Here is a 22,504-nt window from a genome sequence, read left to right on the forward strand (position 1 = left end):
GTGAGCCATGGCCGCTGAGCCTGCGTGTCTGGAGCCTGTGCTCCACAATGGGAGAGGCCACAACAGTGAGAGGCCCGCGTACCGCAGAAAAAAAAAACAAAGCTGGCTTGATAAAACATTATTTTTCAAAATTCTGACCTGAGACAATAAAAGTACTCCTTTTTATGCTTGAATAAAAGTATTCAAGCAAACCTGAAGGTATAACTCTTATCATGTCCTTGAAATGCAAGGACAGCCCACACTGCCTGAGACCACAGCCTTGGCTCAACTAGTAGAACCTAAAACTGCAGAAAAGGGGAAATGAGACCTTTAAAAACTCAAGCAGGAAAACGATGAGATCTCTGTCTGTCTATCTGGATGTGTGTATGTCTGTATGGACATTATAAATATAGCATGTTTCTACCTCCAAATGAGATTATCAAAATTAACTTGAAAAAGAGCTCTATTTAATTGACTTAGAAGTAAGTGCTTACCAATGAAATATTTCTAACTATAACAAGAAACTAACCCCTCACATTTTTAAAGTATCATATGATCCAGGATTAATCTTTAATAAATGAAAAGAAGTTTAAGTTGTTGGTTTGGTTAATACAGACACGTCTTTAAGTCATCAACATTAAGTATAATACTTTTATGATACCTAGGTTTATTGAAAGTCAATTAAGGGACTTCCCTGGTGGTGCAGTGGTAAAGAATCCGCCTGCCGATGCAGGGGACACGGGTTCGTGCCCCGGTCTAGGAAGATCCCACATGCCGCAGAGTGGCTGGGCCCGTGAGCCATGGCCGCTGAGCCTGCGCGTCCGGAGCCTGTGCTCCGCAACGGGAGAGGCCACAACAGTGAGAGGCCCGCGTACCGCAAAAAAAAAAAAAAAAAAAAAAAGAGCCTATATGATCAATTACATTTATGTAAGTAATCAGGCCAAGTTTACTGAAACCAGACGTATTTTGCAAACAATTTAGTCTTAATTTGACTATATTTGGTAAAAATGAAGATTATCTATTTATTTAATACAAAATTGTATATATTTATTTAAAAGCCTGCATTTTCTTCCCTGGACTTAAAACAAAGCACAGCATGTTGAATCCTGGCCATATGAGTTAATATGAAATTTCTCTTTACTCACATGTGAATTTGGGGTGGGGACGGGCATCAGATTAGGTTCTTTTTTTTCATCTTTAAGATTATTTCAAGGTCAAGTTATTTGCTTTGTTAGTTTTTCAAATATTTTTTGGCTAAAATGAGGATAATTTAGAAAGAAAAATTATGTTTCAGTAATATACCTTTGTGGATACTGAGGTTTTATATATATTGAGGTTTCTGTATTTACTACCTACATCCAAGATGCTTCTTTGTTGCTATGTTACAGTAAAGTTTAACTGAATTATTAACAGGATATTCTAAGCTTGTTTCTGAAGCTGATTACAGTTATTTATCTTTGGATGAAGATCACATGCACCATGACCTGCACCCAGGAGATTATGAATACTGTAAAAGACATTTTTTAAAAAACTCTCTCTCCAACCTAGATGGAAGGACCCTTATCAGGTACTCCGCACAGTGAAAGTGAAGGGAATTGACTCCTGAATTCATATTCCCCACTTAAAAAGGGCCTCCGCACCAGACTGCTCTATAGAGAGGACTGTTAACCTCGAACTCACCTTAAAACAACCATCAAGCCAGGTAGAGAAGATGACAACAACAGTAGACAGGTGGCCCGCAAATCCAGACTAGGTCTGGAAGACCCATCCTACTAGTTCAATTGAACTGTTTGCTAAATGTTTGTCTCCCTATCAAAATTGAAGGTTACTGTTTTGCTTTTAGCTATATTTTTGCCCCAATGTGCAGGATGGAAAAAGAATTCTTTAGTAAAGTTATCACAGAGTATAGCTACTGGGGGAAAATCTAACCAATTGGTGGATCTGTCGTCAAATTCCTTGGTCAATACAAGACCGATATAAGCCCCTCATAATACGTATCACTGACTGTTCAGGTTTTCCTAATGTGACCACTCACCCAGACTAACCTCTCTCTGGCCTAATCTTTCAGGTTCAAACTTTTCAACATATTAATATGTCCATCCCTTGTTGGATACTATCCTCAGTCCTTAGAGACCGAGCACAACTTACCCTAGGGCCCCTTGATCTGTCCCTTACTTAACTGAAAAATGTCTGGAAGAGAAAAATGCGAGTAAATTATGCCAGCAACTACTGTATATTAAATACCATGCAAATGACTTTTGGAAAGTCTACGAGAGAAGTGATCCATAGTTTAATATTGTGTTGACAGGCTTCCCTGGTGGCGCAGAGGTTAAGAATCCATCTGCCAATGCAGGGGACACAGGTTCAAGCCCTGGTCCAGGAAGATCCCAACATGCTGCGGAGCAACTAAGCCCGTGCGCCACTACTGAGCCTGCTCTCTAGAGCCCGTGACCCACAACTACTGAGCCCGCGAGCCACAACTACTGAGCCTGCATGCCACAACTACTGAAGCCCATGCGCCTAGAGCCTGTGCTCCACAACAAGAGAAGTCACCGCAATGAGAAGCCTGCGCATGGCAACGAAGAGCAGTCCACTCACCGCAACTAGAGAAAAGCCCGTGCACAGCAACAAAGACCCAACACAGCCAAAAATAAATAAATAAAATAAATAAATTAAAAAAAAATTGTGTTGACAAAACTCCCAATTCATGAGGCTATCAATGAGAGCACTCTGGGAGGGATCACCTGTGCTCTCCCAGGTTTCGTCTTCATAGGTGGTATTGGAATTGACCCACCTTCCCAAGGATGGGCACATACATTTCTTAAAAGCTGACAAACAGAAGGTTTACTCTTATTGGGACATTATGTTACTCCATTGTCTGTACATCAGGAAATAGACGAACCTCCTTTGTCTCTTCATTACAGAGTCAAGAGAACCATGTTAGCAAGATACTAAGATACCTGGTGGCAAAATCTTTGGGGAATATTAATTCCTAGTGCAGGAATGTACGGTTTACATATTGTTACAAAAAAGATGATCAGAAATCTATCAGCCACCATTGGTTAAATAGCCAAAGAGACGGCAAAAAGCATTGCAGCACAACAGACACCCCTAAGTTCCTCAGCCCAAGTAACATTAGATAACAGGGCTGCCTTAGATTCTCTACTGGCCAAACAAGGGGGTGTCTGTGTTATTATTGCTCATACTGTTTGTTGCACTTGTATCAGTACCGCTGGAGAAACTGAGATGCACCTGGAAAGAATGTCCCAGAAGGCAAAACGGTTATAACATATAAGAAAAACTGACCCTTTAAATGATCTGTTTCGTTGGCTCCCCTCAGAAATAGGCAACTTTTTTGCTCTGCTTTACGGATGATTATCATTTTCATAATGTGTATGATTATTCTTTTCCTAGCCGTCAAGTTACTCATGACATACATCACTGCTTGCTTTAGGCCTGCTGCTAAAAGCACATGTACAATGTTTGCACGACAATTTGATACAACTGAAAAAACATATCGCCTATAAAATATTTCCCAATTAGCATACCTCTGTACTTGTTCACTATGTCTGCTTAGTTTCCCCCTAATGTGGATAACTAGGCAAATCTCCACACATATATAAACAACCAAAAAGAGGCCAAGCACCGAGGGACACGATGGACACAGGGCAGGCGGCAACCACCCTGACGTCAAGGGACAAACGTTTTGATCGCCAATGCTTTCTATTGAAAGATTTATGATCAAAAGAGGCAATTAACGCAAAATTTTTCACATACTGAGACATGGAGAAGTCATTCTGGCTCATACATGATTTAACTTGAATTTTACACTAACTAAAACAGTCTGTTTGTGGCTTATCAAACATACATCAAACATACATCTGCTTTAGTCATTAAAGAAAAGGGTGCACTGACCAAAGTAAAGAATGTCCATGTTAATTCACATTCCCATCAACAGTGCAAGAGGGTTCCCTTTTCTCCACACACTCTCAAGCATTTATTGTTTGTAGATTTTTTTGATGATGGCCATTCTGACTGGTGTGAGGTGATACCTCATTGTAGTTTTGATTTGCATTTCTCTAATGATTAGTGATGTTGAGCATCCTTTCATGTGTTTGTTGGCAATCTGTATATCTTCGAACCTAGGGGCAGGACAGGAATAAAGACGCAGACGTAGAGAATGGACGTGAGGACACGGGGAGGGGGAAGGGTAAGCTGGGACGAAGTGAGAGAGTGGCATGGACATGTATACACTACCAAACGTAAAACAGACAGCTAGTGGGAAGCAGCTGCATAGCACAGGGAGATCAGCTCAGTGCTTTGTGACCACCTAGAGGGGTGGGATGGGGAGGGTGGGAGGCAGATGCAATAGAGAGGGGATATGGGGATATATGTATACATATAGCTGATTCACTTTGTTATACAGCAGAAACTAACACACCATTGTAAAGCAATTATACTCCAAGAAAGATGTTAAAAAAAAAAAGAATGTCCATGTTAGAAATAAGGATCAAATGCCTCCTTTCCTAGGATGCCAAAGCTGTTACTCCTTCAATGATAAGACTCCCTTCCTAGGCACCAGGCGCCATACTGACTCTCTGTGTACATGTTGGTCTGTTTATTGTAACCTTGCAGAAATCCACCCTTGACCTGTTTGATGTTCTTTGTTCTGACAAGACGTGAAACTGCTGAAAACCACACTTCTCTGGAGCAGTGCCTCAGAGTCATCTGAGAGGCCGTCTCCTGGGCAACAGTCCTCAGTTCGACTCCAGGAAAGCTCTTTTCTACCCCTGTTATAGACTGGTTTATTGATTACTTCCCTCGACACCGCCTATGTCACTGACTGCAAAGGCGGCATTTATCACGGTCAAGCCTGGCAGCTGGAGTGAGTGTACTGGTCCTTCCCAGCATCCTGGGGGTCAGCTCCACCCATAAAGCTTAAGAATCGTTTGCTTTTCCTCTAGCTGCTAGCACAGCATCCAGAACTTGCATGAGACTGAAGGAATGAGAAGAAAGCCCTCCTAGTTTGATGTCTTCTCAGCAAAGCACAGCCCAGGGAGCCGCGGCGCGCAGCAGTTTCCTGTGTGTGTGTGTGTGTGTGTGTGTGTGTCTGTGTGTGTGTGTGTGTGTGTGTGTGTGTGTGTGTGTGTGTGTCTAAAATCTGTAAATACCTGAATCCGAGAAGGAGCCAGCCGGTAATCTACAACAGTATAGCCCACGTGCCTGAAAGATCTCGTGCGCAAGCAGAAAACTCATAATGATGATCACAGTGTGCTTTGCATCTAGTCAGATGCACTGTAGTTAGTCTGTCTGCATTCGTGCATCAACTAATATTCACTGAGCATCTATTCTGTCTAGGTATATATTACCTCCTCTTCGTACTCTGTTGCGTCTCCTCTCAGCTAGGTGCTGGGCATACAGTGCTGAACAAGACACTATGGGGCTGGGGGCCACGGCCCGAGGATCTGGGGCCACCACCACTGCCACGGCTGCTGCTGACATCCCATCCCCCATGTCATCTGCGTAATGCTCTGCTCTTCAGAGAGCACGTTCACACCTCCTCCTTTGGTTGAGCCCCACAATAACTTGTCTGATTTGACAAGGGACAGCTGGCTAATGAAGAGAGGGCACTGGGTCCACATGCAGCCCGCCCTGATTTGGCCCAGGCTCATCACCTCTGCCCCACGCAGCCTCCAGTCAATGACTCTAAAACCTGAGAGGCAGAGTTACTGGTAGTGAGAGCTCTCTGGTCTCCAGGGGACAGTCATTAGTATAACTGACAAGAAACAGAAATGGACTCCCGAAAGGACCCTGCTATGTTAGCAGGAGCTAATAGATAAAAAGCAGCTGTAGATGAGGCCCTCCTGCACTCAGCAGAGGTTCAAAGTAACTAAGAAAATGACGAGAAGCACATAGGAGGATATGCAAAATATTGCCTGGGATGAACAGAACAAAATATGACACTTAAAATGTCGAGTGAAGTAAGGTACTTCTCAACATGGAGAAAAGGTTCCCAAGGTGGCTGTGCAGTTGTCTGTTTAGGATAAGAAGTCTTTGGGTGCAAGGGTCTAAAAAGGGTATTCTTTCTATGAGGTTACCTCTAGAGAACAAGAACACAGCCCCACCATGAGATAGGTACGACCGTCTATCAGCTTATAAAATGGAAGACGCCTACAGAGTGACGGCAATTCAGTCGTGGCCAAGTATTTCCAAGGACTAAAACTGCTATTTCCAAGAGTGTTCACATAGCTGAAGGTCCTACATATCACGGAGAAGGAGTGCTTCCTAAACCAAAAGCATAAATGACGAGGCTTAGAAACGATGACCTACCCAGTAGCCACGAGCATCCCAGGAACCCAAGCTGTCAAAAGGACTCAGGAGCCAAACTGAAGTGGCCAATAATGGATAAATGGTTCCACGTACCATAACTATCCCAGACTGAAACATACCAAATACACTCAAATTCATAACGGCACCAAAAACACCACCACCAGCAACCGATCATTGTTAAAGGGAGCAGAGAACAAACTCACTATCTTGGAAACTGGTAAATAAAGGGAAAGAAGCTAAGCATTTATCTTGGTTAACACTACCATATGACTGGGTAACAAAACAGTATACTATTTGGGTAACAAAAAGTAGATGAAGGGAAGTTTCTCTTTATAGAAGTACTATATCTGATAAATGAAGAAAGGCTAAAATAGAAAAACCAGTCCCCGTACGGATCTAAGTGTTGGGCAGTGACGGCTCTAATGGCATAGACAGTGAGACAAGCAGACCTCATGTGTCTCTTGTAGGAAGAGGAGACCAATACACATAGAGGCGGAAGCGGATCTAGATCCCAAATTACATTACAGGAAATATGGGGGACAGAGGGACATGTTAAGCAACACCACAGAGATGCACTCACAAAAACCCAGAGTGTGGAAAATGCTCTGGGAAAAATGAAGCAGCTTGTTCAACAAATGAACTGCCAGCGAGGGTGGCGTGTGTTTGCCTGTGTGTGTGTGGAGGGAAAGAGAGAGAGGGGGGGAGAGGGAGGGGGAGAGAGAGAGAGAGAGAGAGAGAGAGAGAGAGAGAGAGAGAGAGAGAGAGAGAGAGAGAGAGGGCGCCTATGGAGTAAAAGAGACTTATGAGTACAAAATGTGCATATGGGGACCTCCCTGGCAGTCCAGTGGTTAGAACTCCGAGCTTTCACTGCTGAGGGTGTGAGTTCGATCCCTGATCGGGGAACTAAGATCCCGCAAGCCATGAGGCGTGGCCAAAAAAAAAAAGAAACCAACCAAAATGGACATATGATCAATGTTCCTAGCAGCATTATTCATAATAGCCAAAACACAGAAACGATCCAAATATCCCCTAACTGATGAATGGATGAACCAAACGTGACATATCCGTAAAATGGGATACTATCTAGCAGTTAAAAAGGAATAAACTACTGATACACATACAATAACATGAATAACCTCACAAACATTATTTTAACTAAAAGAAGTCAGATGCAACAGGTGACGTGTTGAACGACTCCATTGACATGAGATGTTCAGAAAAGGCCATTTATGTTGCCTAGGGCTGGGGGTGGGAGTAGAGATTAATTACTAATAGGCAGGGAGGGAACTTCTGGGGGTGATGGGAAGGTTCTACAACTGGATGGTGGTGATGGTCGCACAACTCTACAAATTTACTAAGAATCACTGAATTGTACATTTCATGAAGAGTAAAATATTGTATGTAAATTATACCTCAATAAAGCTGTTTAAAAAGGGTCCTCATATTCTTTAGATCTCTCTAGTTATTAACATTAACAGATGAGAGGATAAGACGTCTGGGAGCGGCTTCAGAAACAACATGGGAGGGGGCAGTGGGTGGGGCTATGGGTGAACAAAACGGCTAAGAGTCGATAATTATTGAAGCTGGGTGATGGGTACGTTGGGGGTTCATTATGCTATTCTGTCCAATTTTGTCCCTGTTTGAAATTTTCCGTAATAAAAAGTTAAAAACACACAAGTAAACTGCTCCAAAGGCACCTGGCAAGAAAGCATGAGTGCATGAGAGGCTATTATAAATATAATAAAGGTGCTTTTTGACATGCTGAAACAAACAAACAAAAAAACCCACACAAGCATAGTGACCCAAAGAAGGGAGGTTGAGAACGCCCAAGTGGCACAATTATGTGCAGATATAGTTTAAATTTCGCTCTTGAGGGGGCTTGTGAATGTTTTTTCTTTACAGACATCTACAGAGAACTTCATCAATCTGTCAGAGTGAATGGACCGTATTCTAACCTGGTGAGTAACGCATTACAGACAGCTGTTCATTTCCATCCGTGTGGACGGTGACCAAGTCTTTCGTTTCTGTGTCAAACACGAACCACCTGTTGTAAACATGGGGAAAAGTACAAATCAATTGTTTAGCGAGAAAATGAAGTAAGACTACTACAGTCACAGCAAGGCTGTTAAAAAAAATTAACCTAAGAGCTTAAAAATGCTCTGTATTTGCTTAATAAGAATTCTTATTCCCAGCCTTCATTTAAAGAAAATTTCCTACGTATGAGCAGTTCCTAAAGATAGGAGCAGCAAACCGGGTACTATGGGAAATGATTCAGTTACTGATGCTATGAAAGGGTTCCCTGGTGTTTGAGTTTTGTCACTTACACATTAAAGGAGTGAAAGCCCTGGGCAGGGAAGATGAACCAACACCTACCCCCAGCCTGCGGCCAGAGGAAGCAGCAAAGGGGCCACTGCACACGCTCACCCAGAGATCTGGCCCAGGGCAAGGCAGGATGGGTACAGGAGGATGGGGCCGGGACAACCTCCAGGGCTGCTGCAAGCAGAGCTGGGCCAGCACCTGACCTTCTGTGATGCGGGTGTGCAACCAGCTGGGTGAAAGAAATGACCCAGAGAATGGCAGAAAGGCGAGTAGAGGACTGGCCTTTGAATTTAGCCTCTCTGGGCTCAGTTTCCCCAACTGTAAAATGGGAATAAAGGCCCAGAATGACTTTGCAGGCCCAGCGTCCAATCGGTCAAATTATAATGGACACGGAAGTGCTCCGAATCCTCTAATCAGGACACAGTACTCGGTCAAGGTTTGTTACATGGCGGGAAGATTGAACTCTCCTGCCCACGTGTTCTCAAGTAGTGGCAGTGAGTGGGACCCGTGTTTTCAGGGATGAAAAGGAATGTGGACTCCCTGCTGCTGCCGTTTCAGACCTTGATGACACACACCCATCAGCGTGTCCATCGAGCCACAGTCACCATCCACTCCGGGCCCTAGTCGGCACCACTCAAGGGGACTGGCTGACCCCTGACGTCTGGATTTGGCGTCTCAGCTTTGCTCCCTTGCATCTTTAACAACCATTTACCTTTAATGTGTGCTATTTAACTTTTTTAAAAAAATATAAATTTAATTAATTTATTTTTGGCTGCCTTGGGTCTTCGTTGCTGCATGTGGGCTTTCTCTAGCTGCGGCGAGCGGGGGCTACTCTTCATTGCAGTGCGCAGGCTTCTCATTGCGGCGGCTTCTCTTGTTGCAGAGCACAGGCTCTAGGCGTGCGGGCTTCAGTAGTTGTGGCGCGTGGGCTCAGTAGTTGTGGCTCACGGGCTCTAGAGTGCAGGCTCAGTAGTTGGGGCGCATGGGCTTAGTTGCTCCGCCGCACGTGGGATCTTCCCGGACCAGGGCTCGAACCCGTGTCCCCTGCATTGGCAGGCAGATTCTTAACCACTGCACCACCAGGGAAGCCCCTGTGCTATTTAACTTTAACAGAGGTCAGAATAGAAGAAGCAGAGAGACCGGGCTGTCTGGGCTGTGCCTTTGAAACATCGTGTTAAACTGCCCCATCGAGAGCTAAGCCTGGTACCAGGACCAGGGGTGGGGGAGGCATAAACAGAGGGGAAGGATTAAGTTGCATGTTCCACCTCTCTTCCTCCTACAGGGCACTGTCTGTGATTCTGAGCAGCTGGCACTGTCCCATACCCTGTCCTGCCACACAGACTCAGCACATAGCTGACGGCAGTAACTGGCTGGCAGCCGTTCTTCAGAGCCTGCTGAGTTGGAAGCTTCATATGTCTCTAAGAGAGGTCAAAGGAGTGTGTGTGAGTGTGTGTGTGTGTGTGTGTGTGTGTGTGTGTGTGCGCAAACATTTTCATGAAGGATTCTGTTGGATACAAGGTGCCCAACTCTTAAGATGTTGCCACCTATGACTTATAAACGGTTACTCTTTCTTTATATATACACTAAGTTCCTAGCAAGAGAATCTAAGTGGTATTTTTTTTGAAGCATAGTTGCTGTACAATATTTTATAAGTTACAAGCGTACAATGTAGTGATTCACAATTTTTAAAGCTTACACTCCATTTATAGTTATTATAAAATATTCGCTCTATTCCCCATGGTGTACAATACATCCTTGTAGCTTACTGTATACCTAATAGTTTGCACCTCTTACTCCCCTACCCCTGTGCTGCCCCTCCCCACTTCCCTCTCCGTAAGTGGTACGCTCTGTAGAGAGGAGGGGATCACCAATGGTCTATGAATTAAGCTATAATACGTGTAGATACTATGACAAACAATATAAAAGTATAATCGAATCTTATGAAACAATGATATAATAATAACCACTGAAATCGCCTGCCAGGCGACCCCAGGAGCTGCTTCATCCATTGTCTCCCTCAGTCATCAGCGTACGGCCAGGCAGATATATCGTCACAATTTACAGAGGAAGAAACAAACTCAGAGAGGTCATGTAACTGGCTCAGAGACACACTGCGGCTAAGTGGTGAAGCTGGGATTCAAGCGCAGAGCTAGTGCCTCGCATATCAGAGGCGCTTTGGCAAATAAGTGTTGGCTGAATCCAACATGAGGCTCAGGAGCTGGGCAGTTTCTCTAAGTCTGACAGGGCAGCAAGAAGAAGCATTTAAAATTCGCAGTGCTTTGAAATGCTGTGTTGCCCCATTCCAAAGTTGAGAAGCCCCACAATCCTGTGTGTGTGGAGCTGGGGCCTCTTCTGGGAGAGGGGTCCACAGCTTCCCTCGGCTTTTCCCAAAGTCCAAAACGTGAAGGGCCACTGCCTCAGGTTTCACTTTCGAGTTCGGACTTAATTCCCGGCAAGTCATTAGGAGCTCGGAGAGGCAGCCAAGAGCTACCCTGTGCCTGTCGCTGGGGAAACACAGACAACAAGCCTCTTTCCCATGAACTTTGAAAGCACAAGCCATGCTGACATGCACTTACCTCCCAGTCAGTGTTCCGACTGCAACCACAGACCCTGAAGGATGAAAACCAGAAGACTGAGCTGGATCCTAAAACATTGTAAAGGAAGTGTAAATTGATGGCCAGACACAGTGCGATCACATAAAACACACGCAAGCACAGCTGTAATCCCTTAGGGCTACGTGGCCCCATTTAAAACATCTCTTTTCTCTCCAGAGAGGAAAACATTTTCCTACTTTAATGAAGGTCATGTCTCAACAATACTAAATTTTTATCCTCTTATAATTTTTCTCTTTCTGTCTTATAGCCTTTCACAGCTACAGTAATCAGATGACAGATCAACAAAGACACGCTCCTCCTCCAGGTCTTGGAAGTTCCTTCAGTTGACCCCCATGCTGACTGGGAAGCTTGTGCTCCATCTGTCTGGAATTACGACCCCTGCACCCAATGGCATCAGGTCGATACTGGGTAAACGCCCCCCACTGGGTGCAAGACACCACGGTAGCCCTAGACGGATCTCAAGATGAGCAGGGCACATTCCAGGTTTGGCTCTAGTGGGACACGTGCGTGTTTGTTCCTAACAAGGTGAAACGAGACTGATGAGAGAGGTAAAAGGAGCTGGAGACGGAGCATTAGGTGAAGTCGGACAGGGAAGCTGGGCCGAGGCATGCTGGCGCTGGAAGTCTTTGACTCGGGCCTTCCGGTATAGGTGAAGGCGGACGTGGACACACCAATATTTTTTTTGGATCGCGTGTTAAGGGGACAAAAATATGGTCAAGGAGGTAGAAGCAACACAGTTTGGGGCATGTTTGAGGAATGGCAGGTAGAGTCAGCGGGTTTACAGGGTGGGGAACGGGAAAGCGGAGAATGCTACGGAGGATGCTAGTAATGTGGGCTGCACTGCCACGTCAAGGGCTGTGATCATCAGGAAAAACACAGTGAGAATAACTGTTTCCTTTCACTAAAAAGAATGACGTGATCAAATCTATGTCTTAGATCACTTGGTAGGAGTGCTCAGGACGAATTGAAGTGAGAAGAGATTAATCACAGGAAGACCAAGAAAATAGGAGTACTGGAAATGGAAATGGAAGGAGGCACTGAGGTACCACTGAAGAACCCGAAAAAAAAAGAGAGAGACCAGAGAGAAACTCTTCAGGGACTGATGACGTTACTGCGTTGCTTTTCCAAAGCGGGAGCTGTGATTAAGCTCAGGGCCCACACAGAGAGAAATCATGTGCACTTGAAGCTTTACTGCCTAGTTGATTTGAGGCTCATAACATTTTTGAGATGAAGACGCTTGAGTGTTTCTGTCTAGTGGCCAGTGGGTAAAGAAGCTACGGAACTGCAGATCTTTCTGGGCTCCAGTTTGGCGCCCGTGCCCTGATGCCAGGCTGGTGATGGAGTAACCGGCATTGCTTTCGGCCAGACTGCCGTGTAGACCGAGGCCGCAGGGAAGGCTGCTCTCCTGGACCATCACTGTCCCTGCTGCATCAGTGGCTGTCAGCTCTGCACCAGCCCTTCATGTATTCGCCATTCCATCTGATCCTCCAAGCCCCCACCAGGGGACGGTCACGACATGGGATGCCACTTCCTGTAGCTATGCCCTGCCACCTGGGCCACTCCCGCTCTGCCCTCTGGTGGCGGTGTCACCCCCCAGGCCTGTCATCTCAGTGATCAGCTCCCCCAGTGACCAGCCAGCTCCAGTCTCTTACAGACCTTCTCCGAAAGCAAAGGGCAGGGGCTTCCCTGGTGGTGCAGTGGTTAAGAATCCACCTGCCAATGCAGGGGACATGGGTTCGAGCCCTGGTCCGGGAAGATCCCACATGTCACAGAACAACTAAGCCCGTGTGCCACAACTACTGAGCCTGCGAGGCACAACTACTGAGCCAGTGTGCCACAACTACTGAAGCCCGTGCGCCTAGAGCCCGTGCTCTGCAACAAGAGAAGCCACCGCAATGAGAAACCCATGCACCGCAACGAAGAGTAGCCTCTGCTCGCCGCAACTAGAGAAAGCCAGCGTGCAGCAACGAAGACCCAACGCAGCCAAAATTAAATAAATAAAAAAATAAATTTATTAAAATAAGCGAAGGGCAGGAGGGCCAAAACACGGACCCAGCACATCAGGAAATGCTGGCAACTCTGCGGGGGTCGAAAGGAAGACGTGTGGGGTCTACAGAGGGGCAACCCCTTGCCTGGGGCTGGATGTGTCATTAAGGGCATAAGTAAGATGGGAGGTGTATTTCACTCACTACAGTAGGATGTGGCAGGAGACCCTGACTTTGGGAGTCAGACTGAGCTGGGGGTGAACACTGGCTCCATCATGGATTCAGGGACCTTGGTGAGCTATTGACTTACCTAAGCTTCAATTTCCTAATCAATAAAATCAGGGTAAAAAACTTCAACCTGCAAGGCTGCTGCAAGGATTAAGGATAATACATGTACAATGCTTGGTATGCAAACAGTGCTCGATAAGTGCAGACACTGCTGTGTGGTATGTAGGGAAAGGATACTTCGGCACTCTGATGTACAACTGGAGTTCCGTTTGCAAAGGTCACAGACATGCTGACTTTAAACTTTACCATCAGACTCAAAGCGCAGAGATAAATTAAACTGTACGCTGTTAGAATAGTTAATAAATCCTCATTCAAAAGGTACTCTGTAAATAGAATGCAGGCTCATAACGAGGGTTTTTCAGCCTTTAAGCCAGAAGAGATTGCACTTGGGAAACCCAGCAACCAACTCGGAAAGGCTCACTTGCTGTCCAAAAATGCAACAGCAAACTTCCGAACTACACGGATGAGACCACTTGAGGCAATGTTTAAAGCAGTGCAATTTGAAGGAGATAAAGTAAGTGACATTTGCTTTGGGACGAATTTATATCACTATTAATCTCATGCAAAAAAAAAATCAACATGTTCCAGATGAATTTTTATAAGAAAGATGGAATATAACATGCATGTCTACCTCTATTATTTTGTTCCAGACAGGCCGGTGACCAACAGCGTCCCACAGGGTGGCGTGCCTGTCATGCCCACAGGTCAAGAACTGAGGTTTTGAGGCGTGGATGGCCAGTCCCCAGAGCTCATCAGTGTGACCCTACAAAGAACCGAGACAAACAGACGCTCTCTGAAATATTACAGCCAACACCCAGGAGCCCTGCAGGACCATGAACCATGGCTCACTGCACACTCCGGAATTTCTCCCATCTGTTTTTCTTCCTCGCTGACTGAAGCCGAGGAAGGTGATGTTAGTATAAAACACAGGAAAAATCTCCTCTTTGTAACTCTGTCTTATGTTCTACTATTGCACAGAATGAACGTGTTTGGTGGGCTGGCTGAGCTGGCGCGTACCTGAGTGATGGGTGTGAAGTCTCCGGACAGTGTGCCCTGTAGGACAAAGTTTCTGGTGGTGCCTATCAAGATCACATCGCCTTTCCCCTCAGCCACTGTCCGTATGGGACCAAACTGTTCTGGAATCTGCATGGAAAAGATTTCAAATGTCATGAAATTCTTAGCTCCATCATTCAAAATACTTGTTTATTTATCATGATGACAGCTCCTATCACAATGACATACACACATGCATGTGCTATGGAGAGAGAGAAAGTACTTGAGTGAATGATCCCAAATCTTACATTTAAACTCCAAACATTTAATATACCTAAAAAAAAATCAGCAATAGTAAGGTTTTTTTTTTTCTTTTTTATACATTTATTTATTTAGTTAGTTTTGGTTGCATTGGGTCTTCATTGCTGCGCACGGGCTTTCTCTAGTTGAGGTGAGCGAGGGCTACTCTTCGTTGCAGTGCGCGGCCTTCTCATTGAAGTGGCTTCTCTTGCTGTGGAGCACGGGCTCTAGGTGCGCGGGCTTCACTAGTTGTGGCTCACGGGCTCAGCAGTTGTGGCTCATGGGCTCTAGAGCGCGGGCTCAGTAGTTGTGGCGCACGGGCTTAGTTGCTCTGCGGCATGTGGGATCTTCCTGGACCAGGGCTCGAACCCACGTCCCCTGCATTGGCAGGCAGATTCTTAACCACTGCACCACCAGGGAAGCCCAGTAAGGTTGTTTAAAAAACAAAGAATAAAACATTTTTGTCTTGACGAAATATAAAAATAAGAAATACAACTGAGTAGTTTACTCTTGTTATGACTTCTGATAGCAGAACCAGGTAAAATGTGGAAAGTAAAGAATATGTAATCTGCTGTGATAAGAGCTCCTAAACATTTTTTATAACTTAAAAGGTTAAATTCTTTGGCGACTTCATTTAGTTTTGAAATCCACTTCTCATGTTGGCAAACATATATGATTATCTAAGTGTTAATAAAAATAATTTCAAAACTCACCAGCCAAGAACAATTTGCTATGATAAAATAAACAGAGGTGCTTGCACTTTATAAAAAGAACAGAAAATCGCAGTGAAAGCCTGGGGTGGACTCCAGGCACCGCGGTTCTGGGACGGTGAGGCGCAGCCTGTCCTCATACAAACTGTCTACCTCCAGCGCGCTCTGTTAGCACAGACTGGAGGAAAGTGGGTAACAATCCACGCTAATGAAGAGGACTTACAGGTACTTAAAAACGATGAGTATCTTCTATAAAACTAGGTGAGACTTTGGAGTATTTGTTATGATTGGGTTCATCAAATGCTGGTCAAATCTTATTATAAAAAAATGCTACCGCAATTAAAGTCTCCATGAAAGGAAGGTGATTTCCAAAACTCAGATGAAGGCCTTCCTTTTTTTTTTTTTTGCGGTACGCGGGCCTCTCACTGTTGTGGCCTCTCCCGTTGCGGAGCACAGGCTCTGGACACGCAGGCTCAGCGGCCACGGCTCACGGGCCCAGCCGCTCCGCGGCATGTGGGATCCTCCCGGACCGGGGCACGAACCCGCGTCCCCTGCATCGGCAGGCGGACTCTCAACCACTGCGCCACCAGGGAAGCCCAGGCCTTCCTTTATGAAGAGCAGGAATCAACGAAACCAAATTCTCATACTGTCAGAGCACCATGCCATGCTGCTCTCTGATGTAACTGTGCTGTGTGTGCATCTGACTTAGAAGTTGGAAAAGTTCTACAAGGTGCCCATGCTATGCTAGAGAGGAAGAAACTCAACCTTCGGATTGATGCCGACCTTGATATCTGTCTGCTCATAATTTCCCAGGGCCTGGGGGAGAGAAAATTCAGTGAGTGTGTAGAAGGGATATTGAATTTCTTGCCTCCGGCTCCTGTTGGAGTCCAGGTCTGCTAACCAGGTAATAAGGAGGTGAAGGAGATGCCAAAAGGGGTCAGAGCTCTAGAGATGGTGTTGGCACTCAGCCACGCACAACGTAAATACTCAGTGAACACTAGTTCAAAGTGAAAATGTCTCCAAAGTAACACGATGGAAATTAAAGTGAAAAGAGAAGAAACGTTTTAACGATTAATCAAAATGTGGATAAATGTTCCCTTGGAAAAGTGAGATTGGGTCTTTGATAAAAATATTCTAGATGTGAAACGCGACCACCTCACATTTTATAAACCTAATTCCCTTTTAGTACTTAAACTGCCTTCGTGATTTTGGTAAAATACTACCCCGTTTAGGAAAATTTTATCTAAACAATTCTCAAAACGGTAAGCTGAAGATTTCAAACTAACAAGGAAACTGGTCAGTATAACAGTTTAACGTTCAAAACGAATGTCAATAGCATGACTTGCCGTCTTACCTCGGTTTTATGAAGTTTCTGGTAGTTTCCATCCCAAGAAATGAGCTTCCGGTCTTTCCCTCCTCCCGACACCAGCGTGCCGTCCCTCAACATACAAAGTGCAAAAATACCGCCCTCGTGGGCCCCTTGAACTGCGTAGCTTATTCGATTCGTACCTAAACACAGCAAGACCAAGCTGAGGACATCGTCAAAGGCTCACCTCTGCCCATCTCATTTCATTTTTGTTTTAAAATGCGATACTGTCGGTTAGAACATCATTGCAGTGTGACTCTATCAAGGATCCACTTTCTAGAAGTTCCCAGAGCACCAGACAAGCATGAACTGAATTACTTTATAATTAAGGAAAACAGGGGGAGGGGGTTGGGGGGAGGGACAGACTGGGAGTTTGGGAAGAGTAGATACAAACTATTATATATAGGATGGGTAAACAACAAGGTCCTACTGTATAGCACAGGGAACTATATTCAATATCCTGTGATAAACCATAATGGAAAAGAATATGAAAAAGGATATATATATATATATGTATAACTGAATCTCCTTGCCGTACAGCAGAAATTAACACGTTGTAAATCAACTATACTTCAATAAAATAAACTAAGAAAAAAATAATTAAGGAAAACATGCTAACACGAAGCATAGTGTGTGAAGAGTACAGCCAGACTACATGTGGCTGAGAAATGAGCTGTGTGTCTCTGGACAGGTGACTTAACTGCTCTGTCTCAGTTTCCCCCTTGGTGTAATGGGGCTACTGCTTATCCCACGGGATTGTTCTAAGGGTGGAATGAACTGATGTATACATAGAGTCCATGGCACCCAGAGTAGCAGGGATACTACAAAGGTCACCATATTAATCTGAAATTACACTGATGGCTCTGTTTTCACCTTCACCCCCAACTCAAATACTAAGATCCTTGAGGACAGGGATAGTGCATTTTTCCTGGCACATGGCAAGCACTCATAAGTGCTCACTGAAGAACTTCCCTGGTGGTCCAGTGGGTTAAGACGCCGAGCTCCCAATGCAGGGGGCCCGGGTTTGATCCCTGGTCGGGGAACTAGATCCTGCATGCCGCAACTAAGAAGTCCGCATGCCGCATCTAAGACCCAGTGCAGCCAAAATAAATAATAAGTAAATAAATAAAGAAATAATTTCAAGTCAATAAATAAATGCTCGTTGAACTTGACCAAATAAATGTTTCTGAGTAAGGAGACCTCCTTACCACACGGTTTGCCCACTGACAGCGGGGATGCCCATCTGACTCATACATAAGCTCAGCATCTAGCATGCTGCCTCAGACAGCACTCAGTCAGCGTCTGCCAAGCACTATGTGGCCCAGAGAAGTTAAATACTGTACAGCTAAATAAACAGTCTTCGATGATTTCACCATTATAAGTTGTTATCAGATCTCCTAAATAAGCTATTAGCTCCATTATAATGTCTTGGGCTTAAAGAGCCTTTTAGAGCGACAGAAGTCCACAGCTTACTAGTCTCATTTTCCTCAGTCCCAGTGTTTTGGTTCCAAGTTACACCCGCACACATGCATGTATGTACCTATGTACCTTGGAATCGAATAGTAAACCTGGAAATGATATTAACAGACAATTCTTACAGGAGCCACGTTTGGCTTCATATTTATAACATCACCCAGAAATGTCTGCTTTGGGAGGAATCACGTGTTACCTTTTCCCCATACCAGGATGTTGCCACTTGAATCTCCGGTGATGGTGTCACCATTTTCAGAAAATGACACACAGAGGACAAACTTTGGCTTTTCTTGCTTCTGCAGAATATTTTAAAAGAATACGTATATACAATCAAGACATCCTTTTGTTTGTATTAATACCATCTAGAAGCACAGTCACCCCAAGCTGGATAGTGTCAGCTTCTGCTACCACACTGTGTACCTTTCATTCTTATCCACCATTACGTAACTTATGCCCTGAGATTATCTGGTCTAAAGTAAAGAGATTTCTGCTACTTATCAGGTTGAAGGCAGTTCGAGCAGAGGAGGGTGTTGGAGAGGCTAAGGGGCCGTGTTGCTGTGACTACGGCCTGAAGGATGGGCCTGGCATCCTCTGACTCAGCCTCTGGGCCCACAGGGCAGCAGGTGCCCTCCCGGTGCTCTCGCAAGGCCCGCAGATGCTGGACTAAATGGCACAGAGACTGCCCATCGCTCTCTGCAGAGTCCCACTGGGGTCTCCTGGGCGCCTTCTTCCTTGCTCTTTGCAGCCAGCAGGCCTCTGCGAGGGCCCAGCCCCTGGGCATCCTTTCCTGCTGCTTCTGCCTGTGCTGATCCTTCCTTCTCAGCATCACCAGTGTTATCCATGAGACACGAGGGGCTCCCCAACTCTGCCAGGGATCTCCAGGAACAGTCTTTATCACGACACCCCCGCATTTGCCCATTAAAACAAATTCTAGCACTGGGATGCCTCGAAGCTTCCTTAAAAGCTAGGTGACCGCAAGTACCATCGGTGAAAAATAAAACGACCGATGCAATTTCACTTTACCTCGAATAATCCTTGCTTCTTAATAAGGGAGCTTCCTTCTAGTGTCCAAAAGTAGAGATGGGACTTTCCACAGGTAACAATTATATTCGTGTCCGTGGGGTGGAAATCCGCAGCAAATACGGCTTCATTAGAACACTTGGTGCAAAACAGGAGAATCAAATGTCTCAAGTCTCTGAAGACACTTAAGAAAATAAATACAATCTGAACCACAAATAAATAATTCATCAAGGTAAGCACTAGGCCTCTTGGTATTTTCTCCCACCGAATTCGTCTTTTGGAATCACTGAACTTGTGTCTGTGCGTGCCGACCCCTCTCCTCCTCGTCTGTCTCCCCCACTGCACTGAGCCCTGAGGATGGGGCCACGAGGTCATCCTTCCGTATGGGGACTCACGGGAACTGGGACACAGCAGGCACACAGTGAGCTCTGGCTGAAGGGGCGGCCGGGGAACTAAGAATTGCAGGTTCATCGCCATCGAGTGACTGGAAGGGCCCCGGCGTCTGGATCGTATTCGGCTCCATCGCTCCTGGCCCACTTTGGCTGCCCTGCTTGTCTGGGGAGTCCCTCCTGATACGGACCCCCAGGACTCTGCCGGTGGTTTGCCGACCAAGCCTGGAATCCAGCAGGGGATCTGGCTCTTTGGGTACCACTTCACCACCCTCACCCTGCTATCTTGATTTCCACGACTTGCACCCTGGTCCCACGAATCGGACCCTGATGGCTCTTTGTGCTTGATAATTCAGTTATACATTCTTAAACCCGGAGAGTAACTTGCTCTGACTGCTTCCAACCCAGCGACATGGCAAGAACTTAAATACTTGAGCAGACTATTAGAAGGCATAGCTACAGCATGAAAATAGTTGTTTAATGCCTTATTAGAACACAGGGTCTGCATCCCACACACAAACAAGAGAGAAAGTTATGTAAGTGGGGTGATCCAATGGTGCTCCTAATGTTAGGTAGGTAAAGTGATCCAACGGTGATGCTAATCTTAGGTAAGTCAGGTGGTCCAGTGGTGATGCTAATCTTAGGTAAGTCAGGTGATCTACGGTTAATGGATGCCAGGGTGAGAAATCTGAAGTCAGTTCTATAAAAATAGATCCAATCATGGTTTTAACAGGAGGAAAGCATAAGAAAGCTCAAGGAAGGTACACTGACATAAGGAAAGTCCAGTGGGTCCCACTGCAGGAAGAGCACCGCTGGGAGGACCCCATTCCGGAGTCCACTCAGCTCGGGACAAGCCCCGTGCTGGCTGTGCCGCCCTCCTCGTGCCCCTGCTCCCTGCCTGGCCCTCCCGCTGGGCAGCAGGCACATCTCACTTGTCACCATCGCACCAGTGTCTCCTCGACACGTGTGTGCAAAGGGGACACTCGGCATTTGTGGATGACAGAGAGAACGCGAGCAAATGAGCGACGGAGCGAATTAAAAGGCTGGTGACTGTAAAATGAGGAAGGAAAACCCTTATAGACGCTGTGATGAGAAGAAGAAACCCTACCAGGCCTTGGGAATGGGGGGAGGGGTGGGGGCCCAAGGGCTTCTCGGTGAAGGGGTCCTGCCTAGGGGCTGTGGCGGGGACGGAGCCCACAGCCCACCGAGACACAGAAAGCTGGCCAGGGGCCAGCAGGGGAAGGCTCCACATGGGAAAAGGACAGCATAGCCCAACATGAGGCTTGGAGAGAGACCTTGACATCCGCCAGCCTCTCTTCCTTCTGCCAGTCCCACACGGACAGCACGTGGTCATTGGAGTCATCCACGGCACAGAGGTTGCTTCCTCCATTCTGGAAAAATAAAAGGTATTCACAGGAAGACTACATTTGAGAATAAACTAGGTTGAGAGTGATTAACAAGGAACATAATTTTATTTTTAATAAAGAGCCCGCTACATCTTCATTAAAGAATATTTACCCACCACCGTCGAGACCTACTTATGACTTGGGCACACAGACAGTGGGAGCAGGGGAATGTGGGGTGACAAGGGACAGGAGCGGGAGGGAGGGGTCGGGGGTGCGCTTCGCCACCGGTTCTGTTAGAACCAGCCTCCTAGGGGCTGCAGAGCCCCCGCCCTGGAGGAGAAGGCATCTGCGGCTCCAGAGCACAGGTCTGCGCTGAGTGATGACCAGGTTACCGCAAGGCCGTACAAGGGGAGGGGGCCCTGGGGGTGAGGCACGCGGTGTACTGATGTGAACACACGTATGTTTCTGAACTGGCTGAACAAGTGCTCTAAAGGGTGGCTCTGTTGAACGGGCACATCCTGAGGAAGCCTGGGAGACCACGGGGTCCATCCAGCCCCTGCTTATGGCCAGGCAGCGAGCCAGGCCGGCCGGGGACCGCACAGACAGGCAGGGGAAATTCAAGGCCAGAGCAGGCAAGACTGCTCCAGGAGCCTGAAGACCGTGTGGCTGCAGGGCCTCTTCTCACCACCGTGGAAATGTCGGATGGGGAGCGTGTGTCACGGAGGCGGCGCATGCGACCTCTGAATGAGGGGACCTGGGATGCGGGGGGTTTCGGAGTCCAAATCCGTACACACACCTGGGCGGTTACGGGCGTGTTAACTCCCTCCCTCTTCCACCGTGAGCTGAGTCTCTCCTCCCTGTGGACAAAGGCTGCAATACCCACAGGGCTCGTACTTACGGATTTTGAGAATGCGATACAGGTGACGGCTCGGTCAAAAAACCCGATTCCGATGACGTGCAGCGTGTTCAGCGTCACGGAATCCCAGATGCGCACGTTTGGGGGCAACTGCTGCTTAGAAAACAAGGCAGAGTCACCCACTGTGCCGCGTCTACGAGTTTATCTTTACCTTGAAATTATGAGGACACTTTAATGTTGTCAAAAAAAATTTTTTTTTGATGCATTTGAGGACTCTGCCTTTTAATATAAATAAAACATTCCCAATCTCTCCCGGAGGTCGTGGCTCTCGGGGCCAATTTAACTTCAGGAGAGCCCGTTATTGATAACTGTACCACAGGAAGTGATATTCTCATGTGCGTATCGAATGCGTCTGAGTTTTAAAAATGAAAAATGATGAAGAACATGGAGTCTCATTTAAGGGTTATCCTTGCAAAGTCTGTATTGTTACTGAGGATCAAGCGTGGTTCAATTCACCATGATGGTTGCCACCAAT

At 46.2% G+C, this 22,504-nt stretch overlaps 1 protein-coding gene across 2 annotated transcripts in view; it reads right to left on the reverse strand.

Annotated features, from left to right (window-relative positions):
- EML1 (EMAP like 1) overlaps window positions 1-22,504 on the reverse strand; it is a 141,616-nt gene that overhangs the window by 11,075 nt on the left and 108,037 nt on the right. The window contains exons 9-18 of one of the 2 annotated variants that reach the window (XM_082839421.1): window positions 22,012-22,122; window positions 21,063-21,158; window positions 19,382-19,516; window positions 18,555-18,654; window positions 16,874-17,028; window positions 16,303-16,335; window positions 14,534-14,659; window positions 14,148-14,279; window positions 11,205-11,272; window positions 8,265-8,353 (exon numbers count right to left, since the gene is read on the reverse strand). In XM_082839421.1, coding sequence (XP_082695547.1) covers window positions 8,265-8,353; window positions 11,205-11,272; window positions 14,148-14,279; window positions 14,534-14,659; window positions 16,303-16,335; window positions 16,874-17,028; window positions 18,555-18,654; window positions 19,382-19,516; window positions 21,063-21,158; window positions 22,012-22,122 — 1,045 coding nt within the window. The remainder of the gene's footprint in view (window positions 1-8,264; window positions 8,354-11,204; window positions 11,273-14,147; window positions 14,280-14,533; window positions 14,660-16,302; window positions 16,336-16,873; window positions 17,029-18,554; window positions 18,655-19,381; window positions 19,517-21,062; window positions 21,159-22,011; window positions 22,123-22,504) is intronic. The other variant, XM_082839422.1, reaches the window with a different exon arrangement.

This window comes from Leucopleurus acutus (genome assembly GCF_964270905.1).
Source record: "Leucopleurus acutus genome assembly, chromosome: 1".
Lineage (NCBI taxonomy): Eukaryota > Metazoa > Chordata > Mammalia > Artiodactyla > Delphinidae > Leucopleurus > Leucopleurus acutus.